The 14,516-nt window shown below is 34.1% G+C and overlaps 1 protein-coding gene across 1 annotated transcript in view; it reads left to right on the forward strand.

Annotated features, from left to right (window-relative positions):
- Nucleotides 1-14,516, forward strand: part of PIG-N (Phosphatidylinositol glycan anchor biosynthesis class N) — an 85,217-nt gene that overhangs the window by 13,478 nt on the left and 57,223 nt on the right. Inside the window, exons 2-4 of the mRNA XM_089097931.1 lie at nucleotides 1,454-1,574; nucleotides 4,989-5,088; nucleotides 12,678-12,909. Coding sequence (XP_088954057.1) covers nucleotides 1,454-1,574; nucleotides 4,989-5,088; nucleotides 12,678-12,909 — 453 coding nt within the window. The remainder of the gene's footprint in view (nucleotides 1-1,453; nucleotides 1,575-4,988; nucleotides 5,089-12,677; nucleotides 12,910-14,516) is intronic.

Here is a 14,516-nt window from a genome sequence, read left to right on the forward strand (position 1 = left end):
TGGCAATTCTTTTCTCTACGCGCCGTCCCTTAGTGGAACAGCCTCTCCGAAGCCACCATCCAGTCCCAAACCATAGATGCAATCAAGAAAGGAGTTGACCAGGACTGGGCCAATGCAGAGTTCAGGCTAACCTGGGATGCCAAACCTTAGTCATGTCACACCCTCAGCAAGATGTTCCACAGGAGGCTCATCACCACCTTATCTCGCTGCACATACGATTTAAGGTAATTTAAGGTAGTAGTTTATTTTGATTTATCTTAAAAGGGAAAACCCTCATATATGTATCAAGCATGTATCAACTACTTTGAGTTACATATAACAACTTATTATTTATTCTTGCTTTAATGATAAAAAAATTTTTCATCTTAAATAGCAAAAGAGACTGATTGAAGTTACAAATATTACTAGAAATTATTATTTTATTTTAAATCTTTAAGTGATAGGTCTAAGTCATTAATGTAAGCAGCGAATAATAGAGATCACTGAGGATGTCCAGACGAAGGCACAGTTGGCACGAAGGCTTATTATATTTCACAGGATGAAGAAGTTTACTATACATGTGGTGACTTCTTCGAAGCACGAGAAGGTTTAAATGATAAATAAATGTAACAATAAATGAAGTGAGGAGCAAAAATATATAAACGACAAAATTTTACTTAAAAAAAAATGTTTCGGTTTGCTTAAAATGCCTATGGGAAACCCTTCCAATTTTTGAATATATTCAACTTATATGTTTAGTGAACTTCAAAGTCTTATCCAAAGTAATATCCAGGTAATTTACTGAAATTTTGTGTTTTATAGAAAAGTTAGCATAATCAAGGTCTTCAAGCTACTTAAAATAATGTGAGGATCTTGAAGAAACTGCCAAATAGCTTTATTATAATTTAACTTAAAATGTTTCATCCTCATTACCGCATCAATCATGTGTCAACTACTTTGAGTCATATGTTGTTTGAATAGCCCTACGTGATAGATGTAAGTCACAAATATAGACAGCAAATAAAAGACGTCCTAAAGGAAATCCCTGAGGAACTCCAAAAAACAGGTACTATAAGCTCACCAAATCTAATCCATTATTTTAGGAGTAAAGCATAAGAAAAGGTACATCTGCTCATTTGCTCATAATTCTGTTATTGTTTTACTTTTCTGCAACATATTTGTGGTTTCAAGCATATCAAATTTACTGATATACTTCTAGTCCGTTACCTATTCTAATCCCTGGATCTTAGACATCTGCTTAGAACTTGTTTAAAGAGACCAACTAGTGGCAATGATACAAGTACATCCTCAGGTAGACAGTCTCAGAATAATGTGGTAGTACTAAACAAATCCGTGTATAATCTGGTCTTTCCACAATCTGTTTCTTTCGCAATTCTAAACAAATCCGTTCTTTTCTAATTGGTGTCTAATTTTGCTCATTTGAAGCTAAACTAAATATTTATATTTTTTTTAGTAATATTGGAACTACTAGAGGTGTTTGGGGTCGCTCGAGAACTCAGGTTCCAACAGAATCCAGAACTGGCCATGTTGCTGTAATTGGTGGCTTTTATGAAGATCCTTCTGCAATTTTTAAGGTATCTAAGCTATCTTGTCTTTTTTGTGTATTTTTAAAATCTGGGGAGGGGATGATTTTGTTTTGTTGTTTATTCTCTTTCTGAAAATTCCCCAAAAAAGATATTTTTCAATGAAAATACCCAAAAAGGTATTTATAAAATCTAGGGAGGAGATGGATGAGTCTTGTGGGCTAATGTCTCCAGAACTGGCCATATTGCGGTAATTGGTGGCTTTTATGAAGATCCATCTGTAATTTTTCAAGCGTCAGAGTTTCTTTTTCTTTCCTTTTTTTTAGTTTTTGGATTAAAGAAAACTCCTGAAACTAGCAAATGGAATTCAAAAATAAAATGAGTTGTGGAAAGACGCTGACAAATCAAGATTCTGGGGATAACATAGGACCAAAGGGCTTCAGGGGATAGATTTTACTAACAAGCTCGTGTGTTTATTATCTACTTACAGGATGTATAAAAAACTTCTATTTCTGAAAATTTAAGCTCCTCATGTGTTTTTCAATATTTTATGTCTAAAATATAAAATTTTGTAAAAATAGAAATGTTTTTAGGTTTGAACGCTTAAGGCTTAGGGGAGGATTTGTCTTTAGGGGCTTAGTTTTAAAATTCCGTTAAATATGCACAAATTTTTACTTTATGCTTATTTAAACTATGAAAAAAATTTCTCTTTTGACCGTAATTTCAAATAAGAATGTTTTGTTAGGTTTAAAAAGGGATTTCCAGGCAAATTATTCTTCTGTAAAATTTGTTTTGACCAGTAAACCCAAACTTGATAAAGCATACATCATCACTTTTACAGCTGAAGGTAAAAGGGATTACTATAATTCTTGAATAATTAGCATAATTCTATAATAATTGCCATAATTCTTGAATAATTGCCATGATTATGTAATTATTGCCATAATTCTGAAATAATTACCACAATTCTGGAATAACTGTCAAAAACCATTTCCTAAGTTGCGTTTTAGGGAGCATCAGTAGAGCAATGTATGTTGATTATACTTCAATCCTCCTAATCTGCATTATCCTGCTGATCCTCCCTTTGAAAACAGCTTAGCAATTAATTTTGGCCGTTGCCTCAAGAGTATCAAAATGTCAGATACGATCATTAGGCCTGATCGCTAGAACATATTTTGAATCAGTGTCAAAAAGGTTTTTTCTACATTTAGAAACGAATTTCAGCCGAAATTGAAAAGATTGTTATTTAGGGGATTTTGAAACTTTGTGTCCTAGCAGGCAGACCATTCTATAACCCATCATTTCTTCTTCATATTTTGTATGTTAGGCTAAAAGGAATTGTAAAATATCTGGGAAGCATGAACTCTAGTTCCAAAATAGATGCTAGAATGACCTGAGTGGCCTTTATTCTCACTAGGCTATTTAGAAGCCAATGGCACACTAGAAGGACCAATTTGATTTATGGTTGGGGTTTAAAAAAAAATCAAAAGCAATTTATGCATTCTCTGTTTTTCTAATGTCAAAAGACATTTTTGTTCTAATTTTAGGAAAAACATTTTAGCCAAAATGAAAAAGATTGCTTTCTATGGATATTTTGAAGCTTTGCCTATCCCCAGAAGGCGAACCGTCCCCTAAGCCTAGAGTATTTGAACTTCCTATTTTATATTTTGGACAAAAAGAAGTTAGAAAACATTTGGGAATCATAAACTATAAGAAAACCTATTTTAGGCATCTTTACTTTAAAAAAAAGACGTGTCATTCTTGCGTGCCCGACTTTCTAAATAGCCTAATGAAAAGTGGCCCCCATTCAAGAAATTTTTTCTGGGGGGGGGGGTTGATATTTATGGGTTTCAATTTTTTTTTTATTTGATTTTTTCATGGAAATGTGCGAAAGTGGGATATTTTTCTATGAAAATATCAGAAAAATGTTTTTTAGAAGTTTTAAAGGCTAAGGAAAGAAAATTCAGTAGGAGGTAAATGCTGTCCCTCCAGCCCACCACAGTTGGTGCCACTACTGATAAGAATGCATACTAACTTAAGTGTTGACCATTCTAATGTATATTTTGGGGCCACTGCTCTTTCTGGGCTCTGGACTAGTCTGTATCTGGTGATGTACTCGATTCTCTGTTATATTTTATCGCTAAAGTTTGACTTTTTGTCCCAATTCCCTTAGAACGACTCCTGAAACACAAGAGCCGTTGAATATCAATTGTTTTAAAGAAGTTTTAAGACTTAAGCGTAAAAAGGGATGAGGAAGGGGATGCTCCCACACATACACGGAATAATTTCCGTATTTCCGTGTGTGGACACATATACGGACACTGCTGTCAGAGTAGGGCCTGCGATTCGTATCAGAATTTTTTTATTATTGTTTTTTTTTTTTTTTTGAGATGAGAGAATAATTCTTTGGTTGAACGCTAAATGTCCAGCCCTAAATAATGCTAAGTTGTGCTTCCTGATTTTCTCACAAGTATCTGGGGGCTGCCCTCATCTATCAGAAATTATTCTTTCAAGGAGTTTTCCTAATAGACCCAGTGATTGGTATGTCCGGCTCCTAGGTATTCATCTTAATCAGAGTTTCTCCTTCAGGTTTCATAAACCCTAGATCCATCATAGATTATTTAATATCAGGATTTGGGTGTGCGGCATATAGCCTATGCATGACAGAAATCCCTAATATTTCTGCCAACTTAGAATGTCTCCTGTAAATACGCACTTATTGATTATGTTTATCAGCTACCAGTGCTGCCAATTCATGAAAATTTAGGGTGGTGAAAATTTATTTCTTAATATCTCGGGGGGAAATTGCCGTTTTTTTTTAATATTTTCTATGAAAAGAAAAAAAATACAATTTTCTATGAAAAAAAAACCCAACCCCATAAAAAAGGGTATTTTTAAATGTCAAGGCGAGGGAGTTCTTGGGTTGCAATGAGTTCAACTGATTCACTAGAGCAAAGAGCAAGTAAGACGTATATTCATAACTTATATTGATATATCAATGAATAAATCATTTGTCGTGCGAGAAAGATCCAAACTATTTAACATGGCCACTTGCACTCCTTTGGACACCTATCTTCCCCAAAAATGTCATAGGTAAAAATAGGTTAAGTGGCAACCCAAATCAGTTGTTTCCTTCTAATTAATTGTCCTAGATTTTACCCCCCCCCCTTTTTATGTTCAAAATATACTTTTTTTGTATCTTCATTAAAAAAAATAGATGGTAAATTGATCAATTAAGTCTTTCTCCGTATAAATATTCTGATTTTTTTTTTGCAACTTATAATTGGCAAAAAAAACGAAATGGCTAAAAATCCTGGAACTGTTTGGAGTACATAAGTAATTACAGGAACAGTTGTTGGTATAGTGTATGTGATCATACTCGTAGTAAAGAAAAATAGATATTAATTTGGAGTATAGGGCTATGCTTCTTATAATCCATTTAGTGCGATTTTTTTTTTTTTTAAGGGTTGGAAAGAGAATCCTGTCGATTTTGATTCGGTTTTCAATCGAAGCAGACATACTTGGTCTTGGGGAAGTCCCGATATCTTGCGCATATTTTCGAAAGGTATTTAACTGTTATTTTCTTGTAGAAACGAATCTGTATATTTTTATCTTTCTCTCTTCCTCTCTTCCTCTCTTCCTCTCTCTCTCTCTCTCTCTCTCTCTCTCTCATCTATATCTATATATATATATATATATATATATATATATATATATATATATATATATATATATATATATATATATATATATATATCCAACGCGCCTTAGGGTTAGTCGTGATTCTAGAAGGGTTTGAACAGCATACAAATTTCGAATGATATTAACCAGTTATCATGCCAAAGCGAAGACAGCAGTCAACCGTAGACACAACTTTTTTCGTTCAAAAGTTAGGCGCGTGGATGATCGATGCCTTACTGAGGATAGAAATAATGAGAATTTTAGTGTTGATGGTGTTTCCTGTGCTGTGACGAACTGTGGATTTGTGGGTGATTCGTTAGCATTAATTGAAGTGTATAGCCCCATGCCTAACTCAAACATCCAAAGTTTAAAAACTTTCTGCGAAAATTTATTGGAAGCTCTATCGATAGAATTGAAAAACAGAATGATCGTACGCAATATCAATTGCCCCAGAATCCATGGATTCTGCCATCTAACTACAGCTTACGCTATTCAGCACTGGAAGCAGGACAGGGGCAAAAAGAAATTTTCAATCGTACTCGCTTGGAAGACTTCCATTGGCTAGTACTCTCGAATAAAATGAGGGACTTATCCTGTAAATATTGTGTTTGTTTAACGTCCGAGGGGCTGAAGACCCTAACCAGTTGTGAAAATTGGTAAAGAAGCTCCTCGTGATTTTTGCTAAGCTATCTGGAAAAGACGGTGACTTGATGTCTCATGAAAATAATCAGTAACGCCACAATTCAGTTGACGCAGGCAAACATTTCCTTCTATTATGTAATAACCCTGAAACCAGCATTTTAAGCCTTGTAAATGAATAACACAGACATCAAGAGGAGGAACTGAGGAGGAAGCCAATTGTTGAATCAATTATTTTCTTGGATTGACAGAGAATTGTTCTCGTGGCCATAGAGATGATAGGGAATTATAGACAGAGAAAGCCCCATTGACAAACGAAGGGAACTTTTGCTAACTTTTAAGGTATCGTGTAAACAGTGGTGACATCACTTCAAAACAACATTTGGAAAGCTCAGGTGCAAATGCTACTTATGTAAGCAAAACAACGCAGAATGAATTAATTAAAAGTTATAACAAATAGATTCTTAAAGAAATTCTTACACTTCTGCAAAGTTTTTCTAAGTTCTACATTGTGGTTGTTTGTTGTTTTTTTGTTTTTTTTTTCAAACTACGGATATGTCACACAAGCCATAACTGAGTATTGCCCTTTGCTTCAATTAGAATTGAATTTCGTTATTTTTTTATTCCTACACTGAACATGCTACTCGGACAGCCATTGAAAACTTCGAACCGATCATTAAAGGGGAAACGCTTGGAAACATTGTGTTGGATTTTCTTTGATTTCTTGGGCTGGACTTGGAAAACTATATGACTAATAAGTTCGTTATTGACTGCTGTCACATCCTCCGACCTGATAGTAGCCATTTACATTCTTATAACATATCTGGACGTATTTTGCCGGAACTTACGTCTGCAGCAAGCCATGTTAAGGACCTTCTTACCCAGCTGCAAGTCAAGAGTTGGGACAGTAAAAGTGAGGTCACAAAAACATCTGACGAGGTAACTAAAGTAGTAACCGAGCTAGGTTTCAAAATAACAGTCCCAAGGATAGCGAAAAAGCAAACGAATCGGATTAATATGTCATTCAATTCACAAAAGGGATATTATAGAAGGTCAGTTTTGATTCCCCTGTTTGATACGGTTATTTCGGACTCAGAAATCCCTTTTTCTATAGAAACGCTGGACACTTTTAATCTCAGTATTTTATTGCCAATAAATTGTATGGAAATGAACTACGATTTGCTGATACGATCCATGAATTATCTGTCATTAACTTGTCGATACTGATCAGTAATCGGTTTCCCGTCCCAATCGGTTTGTGAATCTGCCCTGACCAGAGAAGCGACAATATGGAAAGCTCGGTGGGCTGGTCTGAGAGAAAGTAATGCAGGCGTATGTAGAATACCTGAATCACTAGGGGAAACTTTACAGAAATACAACTGCAATGCTGATTTTTCCCCGAATAACTCAGTGCTCTTGCAGATTCTCATGACCCTGCCTATCAGTGTGGCGTCTGCTGAACAAAGTTTTTCTGCCTTGAGATGATTGAAAATGCGGCTAAGAAAAGTGACGGAGGAAAGACTCACCGGACTTGCCCTTTTTCATGCTCACCTTGACATTGTCATAAATGTAAAAAACGTTATTGATTTGCTAATAGTGGAAATAAAAGGCGAGAATCTGTTATATAATGTTAGTATTGTTTCTAGAAATATGGTTTTGTGGATACCTTTACAAAACTGACAGCTAAATAACGGATAGAAGCAAAGGCATGCAACTTTCAATATCAGTAAATGCGTTAACTTACAAGGGGAATTTTTTGCAACAACCCCCCCCCCCTCCAGAACACCTTGATCCGCTACTGAGTGGTAGGTGCATGCACCTTGCTTTTTTTAGGATTACGTCATTTTCAAAAGATCATTAGCTTAGACATTTAAAGATATTATCTTAAACTATTAGTAAAGAGCTTAGATTTGTGTTGGCAATTCTCTACTTGTGAATCATTGTTGGGTTTTGAGGAATCATATCTCTATTAAAGGCTAATTACCCATATATTTGGTAATCATCCAATTGTCGAGATGGTGAAAGTACAGCTGTTATATTGAAAGGTAATACTATATAGTAAAATGCTGGTACGTTGATTTTTAATTAATTCATAAACGAAATGTGATTAATGTTTATATAGTGCTAATTAATGATAAACTAGTAAACATTTTCCAGCTGATAAGACTTAGGACGATTTGTCAATTAATTGTTGTGGCCCCCACTAATATATATATATATATATATATATATATATATATATATATATATATATATATATATATATATATATATATATATATATATATATATATATATATATATATATATATATATATATATATATATATATATATATATATATATATATATATATATATATTATGTGGCTGGAAATGACCCCCCCCTCTGACCATATTAGGAGACAGTCTGCTTTTCATTTGGCCCTAGATAGCTGGCCGACAAGGACGATCTTTGGCAATCTGTCATCCTTCATCCGCAGAATGTGTCCTAGCCATCTCAATCTTTCTTTCATTATAGCCCTAGAAAGCGGGGACCATAGGATATATAGTAATAGAAACAAATTCAAAGAATTTATATCTAAGAAGCAAAATGCAAAACTAGCTGCGTTCGTTTTTGTCGTTTTGTATAAATCAAATCCTTGGTTATACAATAAAGCAATTCGTATTAAGAGGTATTTAAAATATTTCAATAAAAAGCCATCCTTTGAAATGCCGGTCTTCGGTTTTAGCACCGTTGTGCATTGAAAAAAGAACAGTTACTTAAGCAAAGTTCAACAACTTTAGTTTTACTTTTTAGCACCAAGTTTTAAAATGAAAAAACTTGACGGAAAACGAGTCTACTGATATTTTATTTTGTATATTATGTTGATGGTGTCTTTCATATAAGAAACGGTATCGGTTTGTTTTTCATAGGTACGCAACAGTCTTGATATCTTCAGAAATTTCTGGAAGTATTTTGGGATAAATTGATCTCCAAACTTTCAACAATTCCTTAGTGATTACTTGGAAACATCATGAGAGGAATTTCTAGATATCTTAGATTACAACTAATACTAAAAAACTCCCGCTAACCCCAAGTTTTAATACCCTTAGGAGTATGTTCAGTTGTTCAAACGTCTTAAGCTTAAATTTTAGAAAGGAAATTCGGCTGATTAAGTGTTAGGCTAAGTGCCACAACTATGAGTATTGTCCATATTGTGGAGTAAAAAATATTTTCTGAACATGTGTCCCTATGTGGAGTCCACTATCTAGGATTGCACCCCCATTTCAACTTATCTAATGTTTATGCCCATTCATAAGCATTCAAAAGCAAGAGTGCCCATTTGCACTCTATAGAACGGTGCAACAGTCACTCAACAGACACTTTCCTCTAGTAACTCTATTGCATGTTTTGCTACATTTACAAGTATATTTTACGTTTTTGTTGTGCTGGTTGATTGAAATTTTATCTGTGAATTTGAAATTTTATCTGGCTAAGGAAAGCTCTTATAAGCCGTTTTTTTCAGTTAAAACGAAGTTCTTAGAACGGCGAAATAAAACGCAATTTAAGAGTAAAACCGAGAAAATCTTTTTAGTACTAAGAACGACGAACGGTGAAAACGAACGCAGCTAATGATTGGGCATACCAAGTCTGAATAAAAAATGACGCTCCTCCCCTCTTTAGATTGCATTTAATCTTCCTCTTTAATTTAATTTTAAAAGCTATTTCTCATTTATTATAAATTTTACTTCACCAACGGGATTGAAATAGCTGAATTCAAAAGCATTCACCTTAATATCCCATAGCAGTATGAACTTCTGTGAAAAGTTGTAAATATATCGCCCGCCATGAGAAGAATATAAAGACATCTTGTACTGTTGAATTGGACCATGTAAGGCTGCAAAGAGAACATGTATAATGGTTCGATACAATTTATGTAAACCTGTGAATGTGTGGCTTTAATATATATGAGATAAATTTTAGGAATTCTATGTATTGACATATGACTGTGTTGGAAAATAATATAGATGCGGTCATTTTGATAAAGGGGCAAATCCAAATTTAAAGAGGTGTTGCTCTATGCCAACCAGTTTACGTAACCGGTTTATACATATATTGTCTGTTTTATGACAACCGGCTACTGTCAAAGGCAAACCGGATTTTTGTCAGTTATTGATTTTGAATAGTGCAATTACAGATGCCTTAGGTTGCAAAGATAGCTCGCCTTAACATTGTGGTGGTGACTTTTTGTAATTAAAGTCACTGGGCTATAATACCATAAAAGTTGTCAAATAATGTTTGTATCCTGAAGATTGGTCTTTTATGGTCTGATAGTTTTAGAAGGTCAAATAGCCTCAATTACATATTAAAGCATATATTTTGTATTTTTTAGCGTTTCGGTTTTAGATGTTGAATTTTTTAGTATTTATATTTTTTAGTAATTATATAATTATAATTATTTCTAATAATTCTAGTTTAGTTGTTTCTTTTCTATTCTGTTTCTTCAAGCTTACAGAAACTTATTTGTTGCTAAAAAGGATACAAGTGTCGTTGAAAAATCGTTGAAGTTTTATTTATATAAGTTATAAAGAAATTTTACATGCTATATTTTTACCTTGAACTTTTTTTCAGATTTATGGTTGGCATTGTAAATAAAGAAAATAGCTGTAGTGCTAAATGAAATAACTAGGATAATTTTTAAGTTTTCAATTTAGAAATTAAGAAATGACACATTTTCAAAAATTTCGTTTCTTCGTTGCACTTACACTTGTATTGCTGTGAGAAGTATGGCAGATAATTGTCGGCTGCTATAAGGGGACAGTATAGGGCTGCTATAAGGGGACAGTATTAATGCCAGCTATTCCGCCAAGTTACTTTGTCGTGGCTGAATTGTCTTCTAGGAAATGAAGCAATTTATCATCCTAATGGAAAAAGAGATGGAAAGAATTAATATCAGCTAGTGCTCAAGCCACTAGTAAAAGAGTATAATCTAGAAGTAGCTCTAACCGGGAAGTAGATTTTGAGACTATGCAACCTTGCCTTTAAAGAGTCTGAACTTAAATTAATAAAAAAATCTAAAAAAAAACAAGTTTTCCAAATGAAATTAAAGAGTAACATCAATTCTAAGATAAATTGAGAACAAGTCTTTAAAAAAAAAAACTTCTTCAGATGACAACAAAGTGGAGTTGCGGCTGTGGCCTTTCTTGCACCCGGGCCAAAACCTTGATTAGCTCCTCCCCCTTCCTGTTTCCCAGAAATTTTTAGGCCAAACGTTAACGAAATTCTTATTTATTAACAAAATTTTCCATTTATTTAAATCTGAATTTTCTTATTTTAGTCTCTGCAAAATCAATAATTATCTTGTTAGGAATTGTCATGATGATATGGGGAAAATGAAAATTCCGGATTCAATTTGCTTATACTTACTGCCAACTGCGCCCTCCATTTTATTTTAATAAGAATAAAATTTCAAAAATCAAAATATTTATAACTGTTATATTATTTAGCGCCCCTAAAATTTCTGTGCCCGGGGCAAGTCCCACCTAAAACCACGTCTGGTAAGGCGGGACATTGAAAATTAAAACGAACATAAATTATTCTATATTTCAAGGGCTGCCGCCCCTTCATTCTGTACAGCCAAGTTTAACTAGTACTTGATTGAATAGAAATTAGGGTATACCAAAAAACGTAGTCTTTTGTGGAATATTGTATTTTACTTAATAGCTGTCAAAAGAATTTCATGAAAAGCACGTAGGTATAAGTATTATCTTTCAAACGAGTTCTTAAATAGTTCTTTCAAACGAGTTCTATGGTGTTTCAGTATCTTGCTAGTGTCAGGTAAGAAAAAGATACCAATGCCACCATAGCTAAAATATGAATTTTTTTCTATTTTTGAGGTTGTTAAAAATAGTGCAGAAATAAATTTGTTTAAATTCAATTAAGGCAACAGTCTTAATGCTACCTTTTACCCCAAGTCACCTCCTCGTAACTGAATATCTTCTAGGAAATGAAGCAAACCTCCAACTGTGTGATTTCGACATTTTACGGCACACTTTTTCTTTTTGGTCTGCCACCATATTGTGGAGGTTTTCAAGATCCTTTTCGAAATTATCCTCTATTTTTTCTCACTACTCTTTTCCTTTATAACATGGATAATAATTACCATTCCTGAACCAGTGCCAAAGGGGGATTATGCTGCTTTTGAAAATTTATTTAAAACCCGTTTTTTTTAATTTCCGGCATCTATAGCCTGCGGTTCGGTTCACAGAATGATGTGACAGCCTTTTACTTTTCAGAGCAAAATAACTCAGCGTACACACACAAAGGGTAAATTCATGTAAATTCAGACACTCTAGGAAAACGATGTAACAGCCTGTTATTTTTCAGCGCAAAATAATTCAGTGTACACACACACCCAAAAATCCTTAATCACAAGGTAAATTCAGCCACTCTAGGAAAATGATGTGACAGCCTGTTATTTTTCAGTGCAAAATAATTTCAGTGCACACACAACCACAAACCCATGACCATCGTCAAAATCTAGCAAAACCGTCTTTTTCGGCCAAATATCTAGGGCCAAACCAAATTAAAGTCGTCCTCGGTTGGGGTGGGAGGATGTCGTAAGGGAAGAAAAAAGGAAATTGGAACTTCCTGGGAGGGTGTAAAAAGGGAGGCTTTGAAAAAATTGGGATGGAGGAGAAGCGTACGCAGCTATGTTGGCCTCAGGCGGATTGGTGCTGCGGTGAGTTGTTAGTAGTAGTAGTACAGGTCACTAAAGTCATTTTGTTATAGGGATATTTTTCTTCACACGTTGAATCTAAAAATTTGCGATAATGTTAATTTTTTTTTCAGGCCTCAATGTTGACCATGTATTCACTGATTCATACTCGCCAGAAGATGAAGATTTTACTGGCACTAACGCTTACAAATTGGACGAATGGGTCTTTATCAAGTTCAAAGATTTTTTGTCTAATGCTCAAAAGAATGCCACTTTGCTGCAAATGGTTCGAAGGGATAAAGTTGTCTTCTTTCTTCACTTACTTGGCTTAGACACAAATGGCCATTCAAAGAAGCCACATTCAAGGTAAGGTGTTTTGCGTGCCATAGATTTATTCATGAATTTTTGTAAATAGCCTATTCCACTAGTTTTGATTTGATCTGGTGTTATGAGAAGAAGGATGTTTGAGGTTTGGGCAAATATTTCAGTGAGACCTTAATAAAACTTAAGTACATTATTCTTTTAGAAGGTAATTTTCTTTTCAATGTCTTTTTTTAGTATACGAATTTTTCTAGCACAAAATATCAAGAATCGATTTAAAAATATTCTTACGAGTGTGCTACTAAGTGACTTCTTTTTTTTTTTTCTTTTTCTGTTTTTTTTTTTTTTTTTTTTTTTTTTTTTTTTTTTTTTTGTCACCGACTCGGAAAAAGACAAAAAATATTAAATTAGATTTTTTTTATCCCAATATTCAAATCGTTAGACGGAGATGAAAGAAAAGTAAAAAGATCTCTTTTTTTAATCATCAACCCGGACTGCTTTTGGAGAAGAATCCAGCTGCTCCTGCAGCTGGATTCCTGAAAAAAATAATTTTAACACCTGAAAAAACCTGAAAACCTGAAAACCTGATAACCTGAAAAAAATATAAATGTTTTTACTTTTATAACTTTAATAAATCAAATAATTTTAACATGTTGATTACTAAATATCTGTATATGTATATTAAACTGACAATGCACATTCATTTGTATTTTTTCAGTAAAGTGCAAATTTTGTTCTGGCCTTGGGAAGGCATAGGGGGTTTTGCGCCCAACTTATGTTAATTTCTGCTCGTTTTGAGTTTGACTCGGTTATTTATTGTCATTTCTGTTCGTTTTGGGTTTCACTTATTTATCGATGCTGATTTGTGGTAGTTTCGAGCTTGGTAGATTATTTGATTTTATTTTTGCTCATTTTTTGTTTAATGGAGTTCTTTACTTTTCTTTGAAAAACTTATTTTATGGAAAAAGTTTTTTAATTAATTTCTGTTCGTTTTATATTGACATAGTCTTTTCAGTAAAAAAGAAAATAACACTTTAAATCTTTTCGTTTTTTAAGATTTTATAGTTTGGCCTGCTATTTGTATGCTGGAGAAAAATTTTCAGCAATTTTTAACAACATACACCCTTTGAAAAATCTGGACTGTGTGAGCCTGTTTTGGAGTTTCTACGACAACACCTTCTATAAAAACCTTATATGCCCCCAGGGCATAACTTAAAACCATGGCCCTGAGGGTTGGTGGGGAGTGTCCTCTTCAAAAACATATTTTCTAGCCGGAAAGCAACTATGCTGAACAAAATGGCTATCTCAAAATTTTGATTGGGTGTGTTTGGGGGAATGATGGGCTTGGGGGGGGGGGGCTAGTTGCCCTTCAATCACTTTCGACTATTAAAAAGGGTACTAGCCCTTTGAATTTCCAATCAAATGAGCCTATTTTGAAGCTTCTACGACAACGCCTTCTTTAAAAACCTTATGTTCCCCCAGGGCTTAACTTAAAACTCTTTCCCTGTGGGCTGTGGGGGAGTGTCCTCCTCGAAAACAAATTTTTTATCTTGAAATCAAGTACGCTGAACAAAATGGCTATCTCAAAATTTTGATTGGATGTGTTTGGAGGAATAATGGGCGTGGGGGGGCTAGTTGCCCTCCAATCACTT

Source organism: Artemia sp. Qi Xiang Cuo, chromosome 12, assembly GCF_049724085.1.
Source record: "Artemia sp. Qi Xiang Cuo chromosome 12, ASM4972408v1, whole genome shotgun sequence".
In the NCBI taxonomy this organism is placed as follows: Eukaryota; Metazoa; Arthropoda; class Branchiopoda; order Anostraca; family Artemiidae; genus Artemia; species Artemia sp. Qi Xiang Cuo.